Source organism: Schistocerca nitens, chromosome 4 (assembly GCF_023898315.1).
Source record: "Schistocerca nitens isolate TAMUIC-IGC-003100 chromosome 4, iqSchNite1.1, whole genome shotgun sequence".
Classification (NCBI taxonomy): Eukaryota; Metazoa; Arthropoda; class Insecta; order Orthoptera; family Acrididae; genus Schistocerca; species Schistocerca nitens.
Window position 1 is genome coordinate 707,737,442 of NC_064617.1, and position 24,131 is coordinate 707,761,572.

Below are 24,131 nucleotides of genomic sequence, written 5' to 3' on the forward strand. Positions count from 1 at the left end.
TGTTTAGACGATATTTTTCCGAAAGTCTCATGGTGTCGATTTACGTTTTATCCTCAGCCACGTCATGAGAAAAGTGCTCCCCCTCGTAGAGGCCTTCGATGTAGTGCTTCCATTTTCCTGACCTCTCCTCTGCGCTTAACAACGAAATTCCCGCTGCATTCTTAATGTTGATGCACTTGCTATAAATTTCGCCGAAGGTTGTTTTGAGTTGTTCAATCTCCTGAATTAGTTCTTCCGATGACATTCCTTTTCTCGCCCTCTTCACATATACCTGAATAGTTTCGCTATGCTTTCCCTACACTTCTTATTTGTTTCATTCCTAAGTGATTTGTATTGCTGTATTCCGGAATTTCCAAGAGCTCTTTGAGCTCCATTCTTTCGTAGATCAATAAAATGTTTCTTGTGTTATCCATGGTTTTTTCGCAGTTGCCTTCTTTGTACCTGTGTACATTTCTTTGAGCTTTGTTTTTTCCACTTCACCCTGTTCTTCATCATTAATAAATTTGACCTGACAGTATGTCTTATAATTCAATACCTGATTTCGGAATCTCTGTCTGACGATGATGTAATACAGCTACAAACATCCAAATCCATAGGCCTTTTCGAAGTATACCTCCTCCTTTTTTGAAACGAGTAATGCATTGTTCTCCATTGCGTTCTGCATCCTCATGCCTTTGAGTATAGTTATTACGCCTTTTACTAACAGTTCCCTTTATTAAGGACAAAAGGGTGCCGTGAACATCTGTCCGCTCCACGGTTATCTTAGATAAGGCCGATGGTAGAACGAGGGTGACACATTGAACTGGGAATATTCGGTGGCCATCGTTGATGATTTTTATTCAAACCTTAAGGAGTGGCTCGGTTCGAACCCGCGACCCAGGACAATTTGGTAATTAGTCATTAGACGCTACCCCTAGACCATGGATTTCGAAGTTTACAACAGTAAAATTGTGACTTGGGTCCTATATCGCACTTCAGTTATACTTTGTAGAAAATTGATAGCCGGCCGGAGTGGCCGTGCGGTTCTAGGCGCTGCAGTCTGGAGCCGAGCGACCGCTACGGTCGCAGGTTCGAATCCTGCCTCGGGAATGGATGTGTGTGATGTCCTTAGGTTAGTTAGGTTTAATTAGTTGTACGCTCTAGGCGACTGATAACCTCAGAAGTTAAGTCGCATAGTGTTCAGAGCCATTCTTGAACCAGAAAATTGATAAACTGTGTGTAGAAGTTTAGACGAATCCTTCTTTCACAGATAAAATAAAATTTTATGATGAAGAATAAGAGAGGAAACTCATTTTCTTATTTTTTAATCAATAGAAATGGGTTAATCTGTTATGCGACTTCAAACTTTTAACTACAAGTTTTGTAAGTACGATATAGAAATTTTGAACACATGTGAGCCATTAAAACTACGAGGTTAGTCAAATTAAAACACGCACAAAACACAGTATTAAATTACCTTTGTGAACGGAAAAATAGGTGTTTTAAGTCAAAAGAGCGATTACAGTGACACTCTGTCAATTGCATTAATTAATGTTATACCAAACCATATATTATCACTCACTTTCCTTCTGTTTGGGGGATAATTTGTCTGTGAAGCAACTGTTCTAAGTGTAAGGTCATGGCTAGTGATTCTAAGGTGGAGCTTGTTGTAAAAACACGTGTGTAAGGTTCATGGTTAGATGATAGAAACAATCAGGTGAGAGGGAGAAATTCTTGAAGTACATGGTTTTGTGTAGAGATGTATAAAGCAGAGGCACAGGAAAAATGGAAAATGTAATAAAGGGAAAGTTGAAACACAAGAAACTTTGATATTCATAATGAGAACCGATTCCTTGGATTTTTCTTGGGATCGTGAACTTGAAATTTCGAGGTGAACCGTAAGATTAGTACTAATATAACCAGATAACCAATCAATCATAAATTTATTGTGTCAGTCGTATTTCTCAGTAGTCAATTTCAACATGTCTTTAATATATATCAGACTGTACGCTTGTATGTGGTCAGTAGTGACTAATTACACGGTTCGTGATTAACCCCCCCCCCCTCCCATCCTCCCACTCCCCTGACTTGTCCTGCTGTTCAGTCCGCGGAAGAACAACTGACCATAATTGTCCGGATGAGCTTTTTCATATCTCTGATATTCTCGTCGTGGTCATTTGTCGAGACGTATGGGGCGCAAACAGTACGTGGCCTTAATCTTCTTAGAAGGAACTCTCGGATTTTTGACACTAAAACACGATGCACAACGCCTCTGTAGTTTAACAAAAATGTCTGCACTGCTGTCACGCATACTAAAGCACTCATGACGAAACACACCTCTCTGCTTTGCATCTTCTCCACCTTCTTTATTAACTGTACCCGCTAAAGACTTCCGAGTGAATAACAATACTGAATGAGCGCTTTGCACGCCACTTTCCTGTGGGGTCTGACGTTTCTACGATTTGTCTATCGTGTTCGCTCCACATCAGACGGCTCCTGTCGGTTAGCCCCATACATTTTAAAGATCATACTATTTCAAGCGATTTTTCACCAATAGCGTTAGCCAACAGGACTTTTTTTTTTGGTCTCTTTATGCGACATATGTTATTCATTTACATAGATGGTCAAACATGTATGCAGAATACATCACATTCTTAAACTATTCTTGATATAAAGTAAAGAACTTAGAATAAACGGACACAAAAGATGACTTTTACACCCAAGACAAAGAAATGAGCCAACGGCGTCATAGAACAGACAGCTCAACATCCGATGCAGAATTCCTGCGACGACACAGAATTGTGAACAAAACTGTGGCTATCTGAACAAGTTGGTTGTCATCTCATGCGGTGGTAACAATACCTTGTCCTCTTGCCATGTGTCGCTGCATCCCCATGCGATTCACTTCGTAGATGAACTGGTACAGTATATCGAGTGCGCTAACAAAGAGCGACAAGTCTACCGCTTTAGAACTCGCTCGCATGGTCGTACTGCTGCCTCTGAAGTTGCACACGTGCACTTGCACTTTCCACGTCATTCCGTGTCCGCACGCCTCATGGTCTAGTGTCTAGAGTTGCTGCCTCTGGATCACGGGGTCCCGGGTTCTCTTCCCGGTCGGATTGGGGATTTCCTCTGCCCGGGGACTGAGTGTTTCTGTTGTCCTCATCATTTCATCATTATCATCATTCGAGGCAGTGGCTACATTGGATTCTGAAAAAACTTTGGACTGTGTAAAAACTGGGACTTTGTACGGGCGCTGATGACCGCGCAGTTGAGCGCCTCATAAACCAAACATCACCATCCTCGTCGTTCAATGACTCTTCCGTGAGTTTTGATGTTTCACAAGACAGTGTTTTATTTTGGACCCTGCCGTTTTTCATTTGCGTAAATGATCTTTCACTTTCCATTTCGGAATATGCTAATGTTGTCGTTTCTGCAGATGGTTAAGTATAGGAACAAAAAGCAGTGCTGATCCCTTTACTGAAAAGGCAGCAAATGAAATATTAGGTAACATTATTATATGATTCAAAACACTAGAGGCATTACTAAATTTTGAGGAGAATAAGTAAATATAATTTAATATTTCTCATGTAATTGCAAAAAGTACAAAAATAATGTTCTGAAACGACGTAATACAAGCTGTAGAATGTGTTAAGTATTCGGTACTAGAAATAGAGCACAACTTTGATTCAAAATCCAGCTGCGTAGAATTAACGAAACGCCTTAGTTAAGCTACATTTTCAATATCACTGTTATAAGTTTTCTTCCAAATTAAGAAAATAGTTTATGCTGCATGTTTTCATTCACTAATGTGCTAAGCAACCATTTTTTGAGTAAACGTACAGGGATAATACTTTTAGAAAACAGAAAGGCGTTAAAAACCTGCCACCACATATTAAATTTCTTGTCAGCAGTCAGCGAGTGCAGTTTTAGACTGTTCATTTCTGCACTTTGTGCCTGCTATCAAATATATGAGATTAGATCCACATCAATATGACAGCTACTGCAATTAAAAATATTGTGTTTGACGTCAGTGAACCAACCTTAAACTTGATATTGTGTTAATTCGTGACTTGAAGATAGTCGCGTGATCGAAACCACTTGCATGGAAATAAATATTGAAACAGCTTTTGGTGGTTCATGAATATCGTTCTTTAAAGACATTTCACTGGGACCAATATTAACTTTTGCAAGAGGATATGGCTCAAATGGCTCTGAGCACTATGGGACTTAACATCTATGGTCATCAGTCCCCTAGAACTTAGAACTACTTAAACCTAACTAACCTAAGGACAGCACACAACACCCAGCCATCACGAGGCAGAGAAAATCTCTGACCCCGCCGGGAATCGAACCCGGGAACCCGGGCGTGGGAAGCGAGAACGCTACCGCACGACCACGAGATGCGGGCAAGAGGATATAATACAAGCTTATTTACGGAAGAATGAAAGAACTAGTAGAAGCTTACTTCATGGAAATTAATCTCGGTTCCGGAGAAATGTAGGAACTCGCGAGGAAATACCGACTACACTGCACAGAAGACAATTAGTTTATCTTGCGACATAAAGTCGCGAGTGAGGGCTGCGAGCGTTAAACTCTGAACAGAAGTATCTGGGCACCTGTTACTGGCCATTTATATGGGATATGTCCACCCTTCGCCTTTATGACGACGTGGTCTCTGATGGGGTCAGTGGGATACTTGAATATCTGTGGACGAGTGGTAATAATTTTGGACTCCGGGTTCTGGATCGAAGTCGACTCATCCCAAAGGTGTTCCACTAGATTCAGTTCGGAACACCAGCCAGACCAGACTATTTCAGGAATGTCAAGCCCACAAACCACTGCCTCAAGGTTATGCTTTATTGTCGCGTGCATTACATTGCTAATCCAAATAATCATCGTCTCCGAACAGTTCCTCTACTGCAAGCAGGTACACAATGCTACAAACTGGGTTCATATCCTCCGGCATTTAGCAATCACACCAAAATACGGAAAAGCACCCGTACACCGTAATACCAACTCCTCCATACTTCACTGTTGGCCCTACACATAATGGCAGGTTATGCTCTCCAGGCATTCGCAGAGCTCAAACCCTTCCATCGGACTGCCAGAGGGTATAGCGTCATTCGTCACTCCAAGTCGCTCGTTCCCACCCGTCCACTGTCCAGCTGTGTCGCTCTTCACACCACCTCAAGCGTCGGTAAGCAATGGCTACAGAAATGTGTGGCTAATGAGGAGCTACTCGAGCACTGTGCGCCATAATTTTTAACTCTCTATGCACTGTCATTGGGCTAGGTGGACTGCCGGTACGATTTTGGAACTCACGAGCGATTCCTTACGCTGATTTCATGCGACTTTTTACAGCCGCCCTCCGCATTCCTCGACGGTCCCTGTCCATTGGTACGTGTGGTCTGCCTGGTCTTGGCTTAGCTCCGGTTGTTCTTTCGCCTTTAGTCACATAATCAACAGTCGACATGGACCTCACCACCTCTTATACTGGTGGTTCAGCCTCTAGTGACATCTAGAGGTAAATTCCACGTTACATAGGGGTATCCTGGTACTTTTGATTAGATAGTGTACTAATGCTGAACACGTCCTGATCCTAAGTTTTTGTCCACTAAAAGCAAAAGTCTACGTCACTTTTTTGCGCTTCTAGCATGACCCATCATCGGAACATGTGCCAAATCGTCACAACTATCATGCAGGCACAACTTATAGGTGGTATTAAGAGCACATGTTCTTAAATTTATCGACAAGTAAGTTTACACGCCAGAGAAAAGAGCATAATACAGAGTATCGCACCAAGTGATATCTGTCGTAACATTCGCAGCAAATGATGTCATTCGTCCCTGGCTTAAATATTGTTTCCCCTTGTGTTATATAAGTTAATGAATACCTGTTTTTACTTTTTCCAGTTTCCTGGATTTTTACTGAAATACACTCCTGGAAATGGAAAAAAGAACACATTGACACCGGTGTGTCAGACCCACCATACTTGCTCCGGACACTGCGAGAGGGCTGCACAAGCAATGATCACACGCACGGCACAGCGGACACACCAGGAACCGCGGTGTTGGCCGTCGAATGGCGCTAGCTGCGCAGCATTTGTGCACCGCCGCCGTCAGTGTCAGCCAGTTTGCCGTGGCATACGGAGCTCCATCGCAGTCTTTAACACTGGTAGCATGCCGCGACAGCGTGGACGTGAACCGTATGTGCAGTTGACGGACTTTGAGCGAGGGCGTATAGTGGGCATGCGGGAGGACGGGTGGACGTACCGCCGAATTGCTCAACACGTGGGGCGTGAGGTCTCCACAGTACATCGATGTGGTCGCCAGTGGTCGGCGGAAGGTGCACGTGCCCGTCGACCTGGGACCGGACCGCAGCGACGCACCGATGCACGCCAAGACCGTAGGATCCTACGCAGTGCCGTAGGGGACCGCACCGCCACTTCCCAGCAAATTAGGGACACTGTTGCTCCTGGGGTATCGGCGAGGACCATTCGCAACCGTCTCCATGAAGCTGGGCTACGGTCCCGCACACCGTTAGGCCGTCTTCCGCTCACGCCCCAACATCGTGCAGTCCGCCTCCAGTGGTGTCGCGACAGGCGTGAATGGAGGGACGAATGGAGACGTGTCGTCTTCAGCGATGAGAGTCGCTTCTGCCTTGGTGCCAATGATGGTCGTATGCGTGTTTGGCGCCGTGCAGGTGAGTGCCACAATCAGGACTGCATACGACAGAGGCACACAGGGCCAACACCCGGCATCATGGTGTGGGGAGCGATCTCCTACACTGGCCGTACACCACTGGTGATCGTCGAGGGGACACTGAATAGTGCACGGTACATCCAAACCGTCATCGAACCCATCGTTCTACCATTCCTAGACCGGCAAGGGAACTTGCTGTTCCAACAGGACAATGCACGTCCGCATGTATCCCGTGCCACCCAACGTGCTCTAGAAGGTGTAAGTCAACTACCCTGGCCAGCAAGATCTCCGGATCTGTCCCCCATTGAGCATGTTTGGGACTGGATGAAGCGTCGTCTCACGCGGTCTGCACGTCCAGCACGAACGCTGGTCCAACTGAGGCGCCAGGTGGAAATGGCATGGCAAGCCGTTCCACAGGACTACATCCAGCATCTCTACGATCGTCTCCATGGGAGAATAGCAGCCTGCATTGCTGCGAAAGGTGGATATACACTGTACTAGTGCCGACATTGTGCATGCTCTGTTGCCTGTGTCTATGTGCCTGTGGTTCTGTCAGTGTGATCATGTGATGTATCCGACCCCAGGAATGTGTCAATAAAGTTTCCCCTTCCTGGGACAATGAATTCACGGTGTTCTTATTTCAATTTCCAGGAGTGTATTACGTGCCTATTCTGTCAAACATGTCCTTGTTTAAAATGTTAGCATTTGTTCCACGGTATTTGTAAGTGCATTCCATTTCATCCTATTTATCTCATCTGGAGTGGGCGCTCTCTCGTAAGGCCTGTTGAACATTATCGCTTTTTTTCATTGTTTGCTTGTAATTTACAAATGTTTAAGATACTTTTATTATAATGTGACTTGATCTGTGTTTTGCAACTGTACGTCAGTAAAGAGTGTCTCCCCTTTCCCTATACCCCCACACTGTCCATATCCCCGTTCCGGTGCATATTCGCCCACGCCTTCTTTCTGTCGTAAAAGAAACTTCTCCTTTACCTTAATTATGTAGTTGCCCGATAACTGACAGACTTACAGTGGGTCTCTCCACTGTATATAAGTAATAGGTTTGCCAACGCTGTACTTCGTTGGCTGTAACCTGTGTGAGCTAAGATTTATTCATTACACCATGTCGGCTCGCTTTCCCAACACCCGTTGCTCGTATCAGATGTTGTTTGCCCACTTCTAAATGTGATTGTTGATTTCCCTTAAAAGGGTTTACTGCTACTTTATTTGTGACCCTAATTTTGTTAATAACTGACCGTCGCCTTTTAATGTAAGTTTTAAGTTTTTGAACGTGGCTACGTGGTCAGTGACCGTTTACAAAGTAAAATTAAAGCAGTAACAGCCCTCGGTCGCAAAAAGAAGTATTTTGATCTAGGTTTCGGTCCTATTATGAGTGCCTTCATCAGAACTAAAACACTCAGACTGGCCTATGACATAAGTACAAAATTATAGTAAAAATTTTTTTTTTGAAGTATAAGTACTGACTAGCAGTACAAAAAAGAAACAAAACTTACATGTCACGTATCAATAAGATCAAGCGATAAAGCTTTTACCACAAATTTTTTGAAATAGAATTACTTCTGTACAAGACACTCATAGTAGTGCAGAAACCTATGTCAAAAGACGTCTTTTTTGCGACCGAGGGCTGTTATTGCTCTAATTTTAATGTAAGTGTCCAACACCAGTAGAACTATTCCAAAAAATGGTTCAAATGGCTCCACCATGGGACTCAACTTCTGAGGTCATCAGTCCCCTAGAGCTTAGAACTACTTAAACCTAACTAACCTAAGGACATCACACACATGCATGCCCGAGGCAGGATTCGAACCTGCGACCGTAGCGGTCGCGCGGTTCCAGACTGTAGCGCCCAGAATCACTCGGCCACTCCGGCCGGCAGAACTATTCCACCCGGCGGCATTTTATCATAGCCGGTTTTTACAATGTCAACACTCGGTCATTTGAAAATCATGTTACGATTGTTACCACTTAGCAATACTCTGTGTACAATTCTTTTCTTTGGTATGTAAACTTGTTTGTCGATAAATTTAGTTATGTTCGCTCTTAAAACGTCATCTGTTTGTTGTACTTTCATGACATTAGTGAATTTTTTGGCAGACATTCTGTTGACGGGCCATGCTGTAAACGCATAAATAAAAAGTCTTCAACATCATGCGGCTTCTCAGTATTAGCGGCCAAAAAGCGGTTGTTAGGGTATTCTCAGTATTTGGAACAAAGATTGAAGAACCAATTGTTTAATTTTCAGAACTGCGTATGACAGTTTGACTGAAATACACTCTTTGGAATTCTGGAGGTAGCAGAAATAAAAATACATGGAACGAAAGATTAAGTGCAACAGGTACATAAATCAGACTGCAATTATAAGGCGAAGGACGCGAAAGGGAACCAGTAGTTGATAATGGATTGACATATGATGGCAACCTACCACAACCCCCACCCCCCACCCCCCCTATTTTATTCAGTCTGTACGTGGAGTAAGCTGTGAAGTAAATCAAGGAGAAATTTGGACAGCTAATTAAGGTTTAAGGAAACCAAATAAAAAATTTCATTTTTGCGATGACTATAATTCTCTCACAGACTGGAAATAACGTTCAAGAGCTATTTAACGGAACAGATAGTGACCTGAAAGTTTATAAGATCAACACCAACAAAAGTGCAACACGTAAACTAAGTGTGTTGGAATTAAACAGAGTGATGCGTAGGTAATTGCTTTATATTAAGGGGGGGGGGGGTGGAGGAGGAAGGAAAGGGAAGGAACTGAAGATACCAGGTGCACTTGGACATTGTGCGGAATCGGTAGTTGACGAGTGAAAATGTGTGAAAGACGGGGACTCTAGCCCAGAACCCCCTGCTTGTTAGGCAGTTGAGTTAACCACTGCGCCAATGTTCGCTAATTTTAGATATTGTGCATTCTCACTGACGGTTGTGGATTCATTAATCAATTATATCAATCTGTGGTTACTCTTCTTTCGGACATGTCTTGGTATAAGTAGTGTAGTGGTTTTAGGTAACGAAAGGCTGAAAGCGGTTTACGTATTTTGTTACTTGATTACATAATAAGCAAAGATGGCTGAAATAGAACATAAAATGCGAATAGGCAATAACGAGAAAAACATGTCTGAAAAAGATAACTTTGTAAATATTGAAAATAAATTTAAGACCATCATAAGACGCCGGCCGGGATGGCCGAGCGGTTCTAGGCGCTACAGTCTGGAACCCCGCGACCGTTACAGTCGCAGGTTCGAATCCTGCCTCGGGCATGGATGTGTGTGATGTCCTTAGGTTAGTTAGGTTTAAGTAGTTCTAAGTTCTAGGGGACTGATGACCTCAGAGGTTAAGTCCCATTGTGATCAGAGATATTTGAACCATTTTTGAACCATCACAAGACGAATGTCAACAAAATCAAAACAAAGGTAATGGAATAAAACAGAATTAAACAGCGCAACGGTGTGGGGATCAGATAATGAAATGAGACACTAAAATTCGTAGATGTTTTGCTGTTTGGGCAGCTAAGTAGCTGATGATGGCCGAAGCGGACAGCATGTCAGACGGTGACTGACAACAGAAAGAGAAACATTGTAAGTGTTAGAAAGTCTTTCTTTTGGCATAGGTCTGGATTGTAGCGTTGTAAGGAAGTGTAAGGTTGGCGATAAAAAGCTAGAAAAGAAAAGAATAGTAACTTTTGAAATTTGTTGCAACAGCAGAACGCTCAAGGTTAGATGTCTAGATCGAGTAGCTAATGAAGAATTACTGAATCAAACTGAAAACAAGTTAAATAGATAGTACAAGTGGATTAAGAAGGGGTCGGCTGAGAGCACACACATCCTGAGCCATCATTGAATCGTCAGTTTATGTGTGTGGTTGGTAAAAACTGTAGAGGGAGACCAAGGCTTGACTACAATGTGCATGTTGAGATGGATTTAGGTTTTCTCGGTTAAGCAGAAATGGAGACTATATGCAATAGACTAATGTGCAGGAGTGCATGAAACCAGTATTCGTATTAAACACTATAACAACAAAGAACACCAACGAAAATCAGATCAAGTGTTGCAGATGCGTTATTTGTAACAAATTCTATGATAATCCTCTGAAATTTGCCCTTATTAATAGAGCGCGTTGCGTGGTCTTTATCATGGATCGTAGCTGGAATTTCAAGACGGTACTTACTGTCGGCGTCTATGAGAAGGATGGAGGGCGGGTCGTAGCGTCCTGAGTTTCGGTACTCCTGCTCCTTCGTCCGGTTGCCTCCGAAATCGAACGTGAGAGTGTGCCACCGCGCCACATCTGAAAGCCCGCCCACACCTGGCCACATGGGCGAAAAGAAGTCCCAGTCGTCGGAGCGGCCTTCTTTCTGCTGCTGCTGCTGTTGTTGCTGCTGCTTACCACATGCAGACGTCGCCACTGCCAGCACCAGGAGTGCAAGAGGCACGGCGTTAGCCAGTGGCCTGGCTCCTCTTTGTGACGCTACTGCCATCACGTGTCGCTCTCTGGAAATAAAAGAGTTTCAAGACTCGTCATTAACGGATACGATGGTGGCAGTGTGACAGAAATGTTGTTTGGATAAGACTTTGATTCATTCACAGGACACTGACAGAATGCAACCAGTCTGCAGAGGAGACTGCTTGCACAACATTCTTGCCACTCATCCAAGAGTATTGTTCAAATATGTGGGAGCAGCATTAAGAACATTAGAGGATATTTAATGTATACTAGGAACGGTTGCACGTATCGTCCCCTCTATATCAGTTACATGGGGGAGCGACAAGTAGGTGCAGCAAAACCTAGAATAGTAGCTGCCAACTATCTACTTTGCATGTTTGAAGAATCGGAATCAACGGAGGAATTTGGGGTGTACACAACTGCCTAAGCATCGCTCCTCTAGGGACTACAAAGACAAGACTGGACTACTTACAGCGCGCACAGAAGCACTGAAGCTGTCATTCTTCCCACGCTCCATATGTAGATGGAACTGGAAGAAGCGCTAATGAGATGTAGATTGGCTTTTACCCTCTACCATCCACTTGGTTGGAAGAGTACAGATATACATGTTGAAGTAGTAGGTGTTGATGTAGAAGTGGATATAGATGTACAAGAGGCGATCAAAAAGTTTCCTTCGAAAGCTGTACAGCCTAGATTCGGAATGCGAATTACGCAAAATTGCCTTGAGCATTGAGACAACCATCCCACCGACGCACCAGGTTAAATATGACCTTTCGCTAGAACACCGTGTCCTGATGCTTGAAGAAATATGTAACTGCCTACTGCACGTCGATGTCCGACAGGGATCGTCGATCGTTCAAGGCCTTTTTTAAGGGAGCAGAAGGGTGACAACCGCATGGGGAGAGATCAGAACTATATGGCGGGTGCTCGAGTGTCTTCCACTTGTCCGTAATGGATGAGGCTGGCTTCGCAGATCGACCGGCGACTCGAACCGCCACCAGTACTGAACTTGGCGCACCATTCCACAATGGTGATTTTCTTCAGACGTGCTGCGCCACACACATTCCTCATTCGCCAATGATTGCCACATTTTTGCGTTTACCGCCCGCATGTTGGAAAGACACTAATGCGCCACTACTCTCTTCCCTACATGTCCGCGCTTGTATTGAGCTACGTTGCATATCCACTGCAACAGTGCCCTCGAACGGAAACTTTTTGATTGCCTCTCGTATGTAACAAGTCATTATCTAACTATTCCAATCAGAATACCACACGCAAGATTCACTGACAACTTCTCTTATCACTGTTGTGTTCAAAGCAATGTTTGCTGTGATGAAAGTATGTAACAAAAAATGGTTCAAATGGCTCTGAGCACTATGGGACTTAACATCTATGGTCATCAGTCTCCTAGAACTTAGAACTACTTAAACCTAACTAACTTAAAGACATCACACAACACCCAGTCATCACGAGGCAGAGAAAATCCCTGACCCCGCCGGGAATCGAACCCAGGAACCCGGGCGTGGGAAGCGAGAACGCTACCGCACGACCACGAGCTGCGGACCGAAGTATGTAACAGATAAAGTCTGTGTGCCGGCCTGGACTTTGGAAATGAATTCCTCCCTTTCGCGGACTGTGCACTACCAGTTACGCCATCCAAAAATGCATCACGGATCAACTTCCAGCTTCATCCTATCCATAGTTACTTCACTTTCCTTCGTCGAATGCTGAGACACAGTTTCAGTGCGCTGCCTGAAAATTATCATCTTTACTGAAATTACTAGTACACATAACGTCACAGTCGTCATTAGGATAACGGATCAAGGACAATAGCCGATTATCTTTCAGCTGCATCTTAGCCAAAGGATCCATTTCTGTGCAACTGAATCATTTCCAGAACACTGAAACACCTGCTAAATTTTGCACCACATTTAGCATGCTACAGCAAGATTTCCTCAACTATTTGACGAACAAGGCTCAGCTCATCATTCTCGTATAGACAGCAACAATGACCTTATGTAAATTGTTTCCAGTCTTCGGCAGCCCATTGTTTGCGTCAACAGCAACGGGACAGCCTTCTTCACAGGACTGAAGAATGTGCAGCTCTACTCCAAATGTCCACGCTATCAATTTCCACCACACTGTACCTTAGGGGCCAGGTTGAGAAGTGTCAGTGTTAACGTACTACATGAATACAGAGACCGAAATTGTACTTTGCTGCTTTTGTGGACTACCAGAACACTACTCTGGCCAGTCTGCCGCCAGTGCACAATGAAACACCACAAGTCACGGCCATTGATCGTCTACAGCGAAAGTGAATAATAATGGGAGATTGAGTCCCTTCGACAACGAGATCTTTAGAGAGGATGAACAGACTTGGATTACAACTCGATAATGGATGAAAATGAGCGATGTGTAAAATACATTTAAGCGAAAACTTTTCAATCTTACGTTACGCCTTCAACGAAATTTGTTATTGAACGGAATGCAAGGAAAATAATTAAGGCTCTGACAACCCGCGGACATGGAGGTCTCTTTGTACCTCGAAATGACTTTATGATTGACAGACTGCAGTGGCGGGAGGCACCGTTGCTGCTTGCCATCGTGCAGCCAGACGGCTTAACTGAAACTGTACACACAAAACACACAGACATACGTTTAGCCAGAAGCACGTAAATAAATATTAGTGGTGCTTCAATTTGACTTGTTTTATCACGAGAAATTTACATTGCTGCTAGCCAAAATAAAGTAAGGGGCAAAAAGCCAGTGCCAAACACAGGAATATTTGCAGAATGTGTAGCCAGATGACACTTCCTGAAGTAATCGGAAATGAGACAAATTTATTGTAAATAAAACTCGCTCTTCAGTGTCTTTTGAAACGATACAATCAGTAACTTTAGTTTATATTTTCAACAAATCTTTTGAATTTGCATGGGAATGTTTATATATTTCAAATTCTTCTAAAAGGTTATTATGTTGCACTTGTGAACTATATGCAAATTTTCTGTGTTAAGCAAGGACTGAGGAGAAAGGTGTGTTTCTGTATTTAGTGATGTTTGCAAAAGTTGACTTTTATGAATTCTTACCGTCTTTGTTGAGCAAGTCCTCACAAAAGTGGGTCTCAAATGCCATGTCTGTCTGTCCTGTACTATATAAAAACACGGAAAACTATTACATAGTATTTTATACAGGGTGATTCACGAAGATAAGCAAATATTTTAATATGTTTTTCTACAAGTAAAACTAAAGAAAAAAGGTCATGTAAACATAGGTCTGCAAATGTTTAGTTATGGAGTTACGGCTAATAACAGATTTTGCTTGAAATTAAGCAACTTCGGTAATTTTAAGCCAGCACAAAACTGTATGAGGTTAAAGTAAGGCACGATTTCCATTTATTTTCTTGTTATTGGTGTGGTGAATCTAATAAAACATGTCCCAGACGTGTATCTACAGTAGTTTTCCAGAACATCAAAAATGGTTCAAATGGCTCTGAACACTATGCGACTTAACTTCTGAGGTCATCAGTCGCCTAGAACTTAGAACTAATTAAACCTACCTAACCTAAGGACATCACACACATCCATGCCCGAGGCAGGATTCGAACCTGCGACCGTAGCGGTCGCTCGGCTCCAGACTGTGGCGCCTAGAACCGCACGGCCACTCCGGTCGGCTCCAGAACATCCAGAGCAGCAAAGATTATTATGCAAGTAAATTCGTTTACTTTCCATTGAGAATGTAGAAACGTTTTTGTCATTGTTGGCAACCGTTAGTGAGTTGTTTCAGTCGTTTCGTAACCTTGAAACGAGTTAGTTTCCTGTATTGTTCAGTGAAGGAACATAACAACAACAGTGTAAGAGAAACCACATAGTAACTGTTCTAGTTTGTAGATTATTTATGAAATAAGGATGCCTTTCAAATTTACGACAGAGGAGTGCGCCGATATGATGTTTTTTTACGGCAAATGTGATGGTATGCTACGGCTGCGGTTAACGAATATCGCATACGTTATCCTAATCGGAGGATTCCGAATGCACGAACCATTAGCTCAGTGTTTCGAATGTTACTGGAGATAGACTCTCTGCCTAGCGTTCGTAATTAGTACGAGAGCTCGATACGCGAAGATAATGGTGAGGATATTACGGATGCTGTTCTACGTTGCCGGATTACCAGTACACTACGTATCTCTCAACGATTAGACATTTCACAATATAAGGTATGGCGTACACTGAAGTACAATAATCTGTATCCTTACCATAAACAAAAATTGGATCATTTACAACCGGGAGATCGTGCCCTTCACTTGGAGTTGGGCAATTGGTTAAATACTAATCAGCAGTTACACAAAAACGTTATATTTACTGATGAGGCACAGTTTACTCGAGATGGTATAAACAATTTACATAACGAGCACGTATGGTCTGAAGTAAACTCACATGCAACAGTGCAACGCAATTTCCCAACAGCGATTTAGTGTAATGTGTGGTGTGGTATAATCAACGCACACTTGATTGGACCATTCATTTTCCAAGGACGTCTAACTGGCGAACGTACTTACGATCCCTTCAATAAGAAATGTCCCGCTTGCTCGGAGATGTTCTACTTGCTATGCGATTGCAAATGTATTTTCAAGTTGATGCCGCGCCTCCACATTTCAGCAACGCCGTTACTACACATTTAAATGAACAATTTCCCCAGAAATGGATTGGTCGTGGTGCTACACGTCCGTGGCCACCCAGATCGCCCGATTTAACAACACTGAATGTTTGTGTATGGGGATGGATGAAAGACATAGTTTTATGAGGGGACAGTCAATAAACGTGAAGCACTGCTTGCTCGCATTATGAATGCAATAAACGAAATAAGAGGAACCCTGTGAAACTGAAACGAGCAACAAAATCTTTTCATACAGGTGCAGCTAAATGCATTGAACTCGGTGAAGACATTTTTGAACATTTATTGTGAGTGTACTGTGAAACTGTTTGTAGACTGTGCAATTTCCTTAACACTGAGCTTTTTCCGGTTTAACATGAATTCACGTGTGCTATGGTATTAATAAAAGCAAATTATCTGACACATTCATACAGTTTCAGTTAACGCTATTACCATCATTTTTCCAAAATTAAATTCTCTAGAACTTCTGTTAAGAACTTTGTGCAGTTGTTTGGAATTTATAAAAACAAACTAGGCCAAGTAGTTAACAAATAAAAAATTTTACGAAATTGCGTCTTTGCTTCTCTGGAGGTTCTGGAAAACTACTGTAGATACACGTCTGGGACATATTTTATTAGATTCAGTAGATCAATAACAACAAAATAAATGGGAATCGTGCTTTACTTTAACCTCATACAGCTTTGCGATGGCTTCATATTAGCAAAGTTGCTAAGCTTCAGGCAAAATCTTTTATTAGCCATAATTTCGTAACTAAACATTTGCAGACCTATGTTTATATGAACTTTTTTCTTTAGTTCTACTTGTAGAATAACATATTATAATATTTGCAAATCTTCGTGAATCACCCTGTATAGTCCAGATTCGAGAAATTTGTCTTTTGGAGGTATTATGTAAAGAACATGCATGAGAAAAGTAATGAAACTGCCTTTTTATCTACCTAAGTTTTTTTTTCAGACAACAAAATTGTCCTCTTGAAAGTAGTTCTCTTTGCCAGATATACACCGGCGGAGTCGATGTTCTCAGTCTTGGTAGAAGGGCTTCAGGTGGTAAGGCTTTTAACATGTCGGTCACATTCTTTTGAATGATCTCCAGCGTTCAAAAATGGCGTCCTTTTAAGACTTTTTCAATTTCAGGATAAGAAGAAAGAACAAGGATTCATATCAGATGAATACAGAGCTGTGGAACACAAGAAATCCTTTCGAGACCAATAATATGGCGATGGAAGTTGCTGTGTGACATGAGGCGTTGTCTTGATGCGTCATACACTTGTCAGCAATGTCCGGTCTCACTCGATTCACGTTTTTCCTGAGCGATTCAAGCCCATCTTTGTAAAACACTTGGTTAACAGTTTGTCCTTGGGGAACAAATTCTTTATGCACAATACCCCTATTGTCAGAAAGGCAAATCAGCGTTGTTTTGATCCTTGATTTGCTCATTAGACTTTTTTCAGTCGAAGAGATGTCTTCGTGTGCCACTCTTCTCTTTGCCACTTAGTCGCAGTATCGTACTAAAAATTCAAGGATTCAGGATTCATCACCTCTGATCATACGACTGATCCATTCGTGGTCTTTGGCAATCGCCTTAAGATCAACGCACACGTTTCTTCGATTGTCTTTTTGCTCAGTTGTGACGTTTTTCGGCACCATTTTCGTACAAACATTTCGTATTTGCCAAACTTCGGAAAAAAATTGATGTACGGTGAAAGTGTTCAAGTTTAATAAGTCATCCATTATATTTATTGTTAAACGTCGGTCTGATCTTTCAAGAAGTTTCCGTCGGTTTTTGTAGCTGATGGTCTCCCTGGGCGATGTTCATCTTCGACGTTCCTCTGCCTTCCAAAAATAATTTGTGTCAGCGAAAATCTTGTGCACTTGAAAAGGTGTTTTCCACTTAGGCCTGTTTCCGATTTTCAAAAATCACACTGGCGAATTCCACAAGTTTAACATAAACTTTGGTGGCATGAATTTGCTCTAAATTCCGCTTTCCATCTTCGTAACACACAACAAAAACATCTGTGATGGCGCTATCAGATACCACGTGATGGCTGTGCGGAGGTGGAACTCAGACTGAGCGTCTGCAAGGTATGAACACACCGGTCTACACACGCAGAACATCACAACGTTGTCAGAATGCTCACAGTGCTGCCTGTCTCATTACCTTTCTCACACCCCTCGTAAAGAGCAACTCGCTGGCATTATTGGTGGTAAAGGTCATAGTAACGTCATATTCTTTAAATACATTAATTATACGATATGAGATGTCATCTAAAATTGGGATTGTAGCATATTCTTTAATTGTAAGGCCATTTTTATTGAGCGTATAGAAATGTTTGTTCTTGTTTATGTTAGTATCATAAATTTTTTGTACAAGGTATGCTTGATATCCGTTTTTCAACGCTTTATACTTTTAGTTATTAAGTTCTGCAGCAATAGCTGATGGGGTTAGCGTCAGCTCAGTAATGTGGTCGATTATCGTGTGGAAGAATGCCATACGGTTAGCAGCAGCTCAGTAATATGGTCGATCGTCGCGAGAAAGAATGCTTCAAGTCGTGACAAGAAGAGACATGACTAATGTTACCTTTTGTGGTGGGTTTCCTCTAAATATCAAAGTTAATAGTACCATCTACTACAAATAGTCTCACATCCATAAAACTCAGTTCATTATGTTGATTTCGTATTTCATATGTAAATTTAGTTTAAGGATGGACGCACTTCAGTGAGTCAATAACTAATTTGATATCCTTCACATCTTCTTTTAAAACAGTGATGGTACCATCGACATATCATATGTAAAATGTAATGCTATTGGCTAGAATGGGATAGGAACTAAAAAAAAAACTTATTTCAAAATTATTAATGGAAATGTAAGGAACAAAGCCCAGCAAGACAGTTCACAATAGCAAGGACTTCATCTTGTTGATGTAGGTGACCATTGAAACCGAAGTAGTTGTGCCTTAGAATAACTCTCAAAAATCTTATAAATTCTTTAATTTCATTTGAATTCAGTTTCTTGTACTTAGTGAAATTGTTTTCAATTATATGGATAGTTTTGTATATGTAGGAATGTTAGTGTAGAGATTTGTAATATCAAAAGATGTGAGTATGTGGCCAGGAGGGAAAGTGACATATTTTAGAGACTTAATCGTCTCTCTTCTGTTTCTCAAAGAGAATGACATTGCATATATATAGTTTCCTGTAATATATACTTTTAAGATGCCTTTACACATGTTCATTGCTACTAACACAACAGCTCAATGAACATATAATTCAGTTACTGTAAACTGTCAGTCTTTGTTTACAATAATCACACGCAACATGTAAATTTCTTGACATATCATGTTTAGTAGGTGGCAAACTCAACTCTGATAGTTCAGGAAACCGATTACAACACATAACATCATTCATGTCTCACCTGCTTACACCTTTATGCACAAAGTGAGATTCTTACAAGCTATGATCGACCTTATTACTGAGGTGCCACTAACCTCTTCTGCTATTGCACTTAATAACTTCAAGTATATGGAGTTCAAAGACGGATATCAAGCATTAAAAAAAATGTTCAAGTGTGTGTGAAATCTTATGTGACTTAACTGCAAAAGTCATCAGTCCCTAAGCTTACACACTACTTAACGTAAATTATCCTAAGGACAAACACACACACCCATGCCCGAGGGAGGACTCGAACCTCATCCGGGATCAGCCGCACAGTCCATGACTGCAGCGCCTTAGACCGCTCGGCTAATTCCGCGCGGCTATCAAGCATCCTTTGAACGAAAACTTTATAATAACAAAACCAGTAAGAATATAAACTGCACTACACTCAATAAAAATGGCGTTACTGTTAAGAAATGCACTACAATCCCATTTATAGGTGACATTTCATACTGCATATCTAATGTATTTATAAGATTCGAAATCTGTGCTTTACCAGCAATGATGCTGCCAAGTTGCTCCTTATACATAATGAGAAACTCCCGGGTGACAAATTTCTCAAATCTGGAGTGTATAAAATACGTTGTAATATGTCCAAATTTTTTATAGAGCACAGGCAGGGAGGTTTTTTGGTCCCACATTCCGGAGCATTTGCTCAACAGAGACGGCGATAATTCATGTAAGTCCCATAATTCATATAAGCCCCATAATTCAAAAGATTTGTTGAATGATCAACTTACAGTAAGAAACACAGTTTTGATTGCATATAATTTCTTGTAAAATGTGAAAATTAACCAATTCCTTTTATATGGTAGTACTGTTTGCCATGTTTTTTCCTGTGCATTATGTATAACAGATTTGTATACTTTTAAGATGCTTTTATATATGTTCATTGCTACTAACACAACAGCTCAATGAACATACTATTCAATTACTGTAAACTGTCAGTTTTTGTTTACAATAATCACACGCAACATGTAAATTTCTTGACATATCATGATATTATGCATCTGTAAGGTGATACTGATATCAAATCAATACTAACTTAGTTTCTGTACAAAAAACCTTTTACACTTCACATAAATGTATAGCCAAGCTCTAAATATTTATAATATCGCTAATTTTGTAGGCTTCTGAAGACGACAGATTATTCTGCTGAATCTGGCAAAGTATTATAAAAATATGTTTGCAACTGACAACTGAATTTTATCCTGAAAAATACATACTTATATATTACAGATATTACCTATGTGTGCAAACGTTTGTTAGAGTAACACTTTGAAGTAAATTGGTCAACAGCTTTTCGAAATTTTTGATAATAGAGTTTTCCACTTTACATATTACAATTTATTTATATATTACATATATTAAAATATGTATACAAAAACAGTTTTATATTTGAAAGACATATTCTATTTACATTTTGGAGACTTCAGATTTTGACGAAACAAACATTAAATTCGTGTATAAAGTTCACCTATAATTATTACATTATTGTACAGTGCCACATATATATATATGTGTCACTCCAGCAGGTATAGCAACAGGGCCACAGTCCCGTCCAATGTCTTGTTAAAATGTCAAAGCAACTGTGAAGAACATTTGTATGTATTTTCGAATACAATGTCATGTCAAAATTTCAAAACAATCATTGAAGAAGTTTTGGAGAATTTAGATTCTGCAAGAAACGAATATTTACATCTACATAAATAAAACTACAAATGGTATATATATATATATATATATATATATATATATATAAAGGGTGAGTCACCTAACGTTACCGCTGGATATATTTCGTAAACCCCATCAAATACTGACGAATCGATTGCACAGACCGAACGTGAGAAGAGGGGCTAGCGTAATTGGTTAATACAAACCATAAAAAAATGCACGGAAGTATGTTTTTTAACACAAACCTACGTTTTTTTAAATGGAACCCCGTTAGTTTTGTTAGCACATCTGAACATATAAACAAACACGTAATCAGTGCCGTTTGTTGCATTGTAAAATGTTAATTACATCCGGAGATATTGTAACCTAAAGTTGACGCTTGAGTACCACTCCTTCGCTGTTCGATCGTATCGGAGAGCACCGAATTACATAGGGATCCAAAGGGAACGGTGATGGACCTTAGGTACAGAAGAGACTGGAACAGCACATTACGTCCACATGCTAACACCTTTTTATTGATCTTTTTCACTGAAGCACATGTACATTACCATGAGGGGTGAGGCACACGTACACAAGTGGTTTCCGTTCTCAATAGAGTGTGTCCCGACATGTCAGGCCAATAGATGTTCAATGTGGTGGCCATCATTTGCTGCACACAATTGCAAACTCTGGCGTAATGAATGTCGTACACGCCGCAGTACATCTGGTGTAATGTCGCCGAAGGCTGCCACAGTACGTTGTTTCATATACTCTGGGGTTGTAGGCACATCACGGTACACATTCTCCTTTAACGTACCCCACAGAAAGAAGACCAGAGGTGTGAGATCAGGAGAACGGGCTGGCCAATTTATGCGTCCTCCATGAAACGCCCGTCGAACGTGTACCTCACCCCTCATGGTAAAGTACATGTGCTTCAGTGAAAAAGACCAATAAAAAGGTGTTAGCATGTGGACGTAATGTGCTGTTCCAGTCTCTTCTGTACCTAAGGTCCATCACCGTTCCCTTTGGATCCCTACGTAATTCGGTGCTCTCCGGTATACACGATCGAACAGCGGAGGAGTGGTACTCAAGCGTCAACTTTAGGTCACAATATCTCCGGATGTAATTAACATTTTACAATGCAACAAACGGCACTGATTACGTATTTGTTTATATGTTCAGATGTGCTAACAAAACTAACGGGGTTTCATTTAAAAAAACGTAGGTGTGTGTTAAAAAACATACTTCCGTGCATTTTTTTATGGTTTGTATTAACCAATTACGCTAGCCCCTCTCCTCACGTTCTGTCTGTGCAATCGATTCGTCAGTATTTGATGTGGTTTGCGAAATATATCCAGCTGTAATGTTGGGTGACTCACCCTGTATATATATACAGTCCTGGAAATTGAAATAAGAACACCGTGAATTCATTGTCCCAGGAAGGGGAAACTTTATTGACACATTCCTGGGGTCAGATACATCACATGATCACACTGACAGAACCACAGGCACATAGACACAGGCAACAGAGCATGCACAATGTCGGCACTAGTACAGTGTATATCCACCTTTCGCAGCAATGCAGGCTGCTATTCTCCCATGGAGACGATCGTAGAGATGCTGGATGTAGTCCTGTGGAACGGCTTGCCATGCCATTTCCACCTGGCGCCTCAGTTGGACCAGCGTTCGTGCTGGACGTGCAGACCGCGTGAGACGACGCTTCATCCAGTCCCAAACATGCTCAATGGGGGACAGATCCGGAGATCTTGCTGGCCAGGGTAGTTGACTTACACCTTCTAGAGCACGTTGGGTGGCACGGGATACATGCGGACGTGCATTGTCCTGTTGGAACAGCAAGTTCCCTTGCCGCTCTAGGAATGGTAGAACGATGGGTTCGATGACGGTTTGGATGTACCGTGCACTATTCAGTGTCCCCTCGACGATCACCAGTGGTGTACGGCCAGTGTAGGAGATCGCTCCCCACACCATGATGCCGGGTGTTGGCCCTGTGTGCCTCTGTCGTATGCAGTCCTGATTGTGGCGCTCACCTGCACGGCACCAAACACGCATACGACCATCATTGGCACCAAGGCAGAAGCGACTCTCATCGCTGAAGACGACACGTCTCCATTCGTCCCTCCATTCATGCCTGTCGCGACACCACTGGAGGCGGGCTGCACGATGTTGGGGCGTGAGCGGAAGACGGCCTAACGGTGTGCGGGACCGTAGCCCAGCTTCATGGAGACGGTTGCGAATGGTCCTCGCCGATACCCCAGGAGCAACAGTGTCCCTAATTTGCTGGGAAGTGGCGGTGCGGTCCCCTACGGCACTGCGTAGGATCCTACGGTCTTGGCGTGCATCCGTGCGTCGCTGCGGTCCGGTCCCAGGTCGACGGGCACGTGCACATTCCGCCGACCACTGGCGACAACAGCGATGTACTGTGGAGACCTCACGCCCCACGTGTTGAGCAATTCGGCGGTACGTCCACCCGGCCTCCCGCATGCCCACTATACGCCCTCGCTCAAAGTCCGTCAACTGCACATACGGTTCACGTCCACGCTGTCGCGGCATGCTACCAGTCTTAAAGACTGCGATGGAGCTCCGTATGCCACGGCAAACTAGCTGACACTGACGGCGGCGGTGCACAAATGCTGCGCAGCTAGCGCCATTCGACGGCCAACACCGCGGTTCCTGGTGTGTCCGCTGTGCAGTGCGTGTGATCATTGCTTGTACAGCCCTCTCGCAGTGTCCGGAGCAAGTATGGTGGGTCTGACACACCGGTGTCAATGTGTTCTTTTTTCCATTTCCAGGAGTATATATATATATATATATATATATATATATATATATATATATATATATATATATATATATGAGTTCTTCACCATTTACTTTGAAGTTTTGACACAGTGTTTAATTTTTTTATGCACCTATGGGAGCGATATTATCCACACATTATGAAGAAGTTAATGTACTGCAGTAAGTATATGTAACATTGTGACATCAATACATGCCCGACGTGTAATGCAGTGTATTTTATCCTCATCCCTATCATAATGGAAATACTGATTAGATTATAATGCACATCCTGGAAACAATAATTGCGATTAAAATTCATGATTATTCTAAGAGAACAAATAGAAACAAAAAAATGAAGATCTAGTTTTATCACTATGAAGAATGATTTGCATTGAATCTATTTAACTAAAATGTATCAAAGTATTTTAGTGTTGTT

At 42.0% G+C, this 24,131-nt stretch overlaps 2 protein-coding genes across 3 annotated transcripts in view; one reads left to right on the forward strand and one right to left on the reverse strand.

Annotated features, from left to right (window-relative positions):
* Positions 1-24,131, reverse strand: part of LOC126252546 (protein yellow-like) — a 74,463-nt gene that overhangs the window by 29,412 nt on the left and 20,920 nt on the right. For both annotated transcript variants that reach the window (XM_049953444.1, XM_049953445.1), the window contains exon 2: positions 10,869-11,188. In XM_049953444.1, the coding sequence (XP_049809401.1) occupies positions 10,869-11,175 (307 nt within the window). In that variant the 5' untranslated portion in view covers positions 11,176-11,188. The remainder of the gene's footprint in view (positions 1-10,868; positions 11,189-24,131) is intronic.
* LOC126252529 (probable G-protein coupled receptor No9) overlaps positions 1-24,131 on the forward strand; it is a 778,809-nt gene that overhangs the window by 17,885 nt on the left and 736,793 nt on the right. The gene's annotated exons all lie outside the window — the stretch shown is intronic.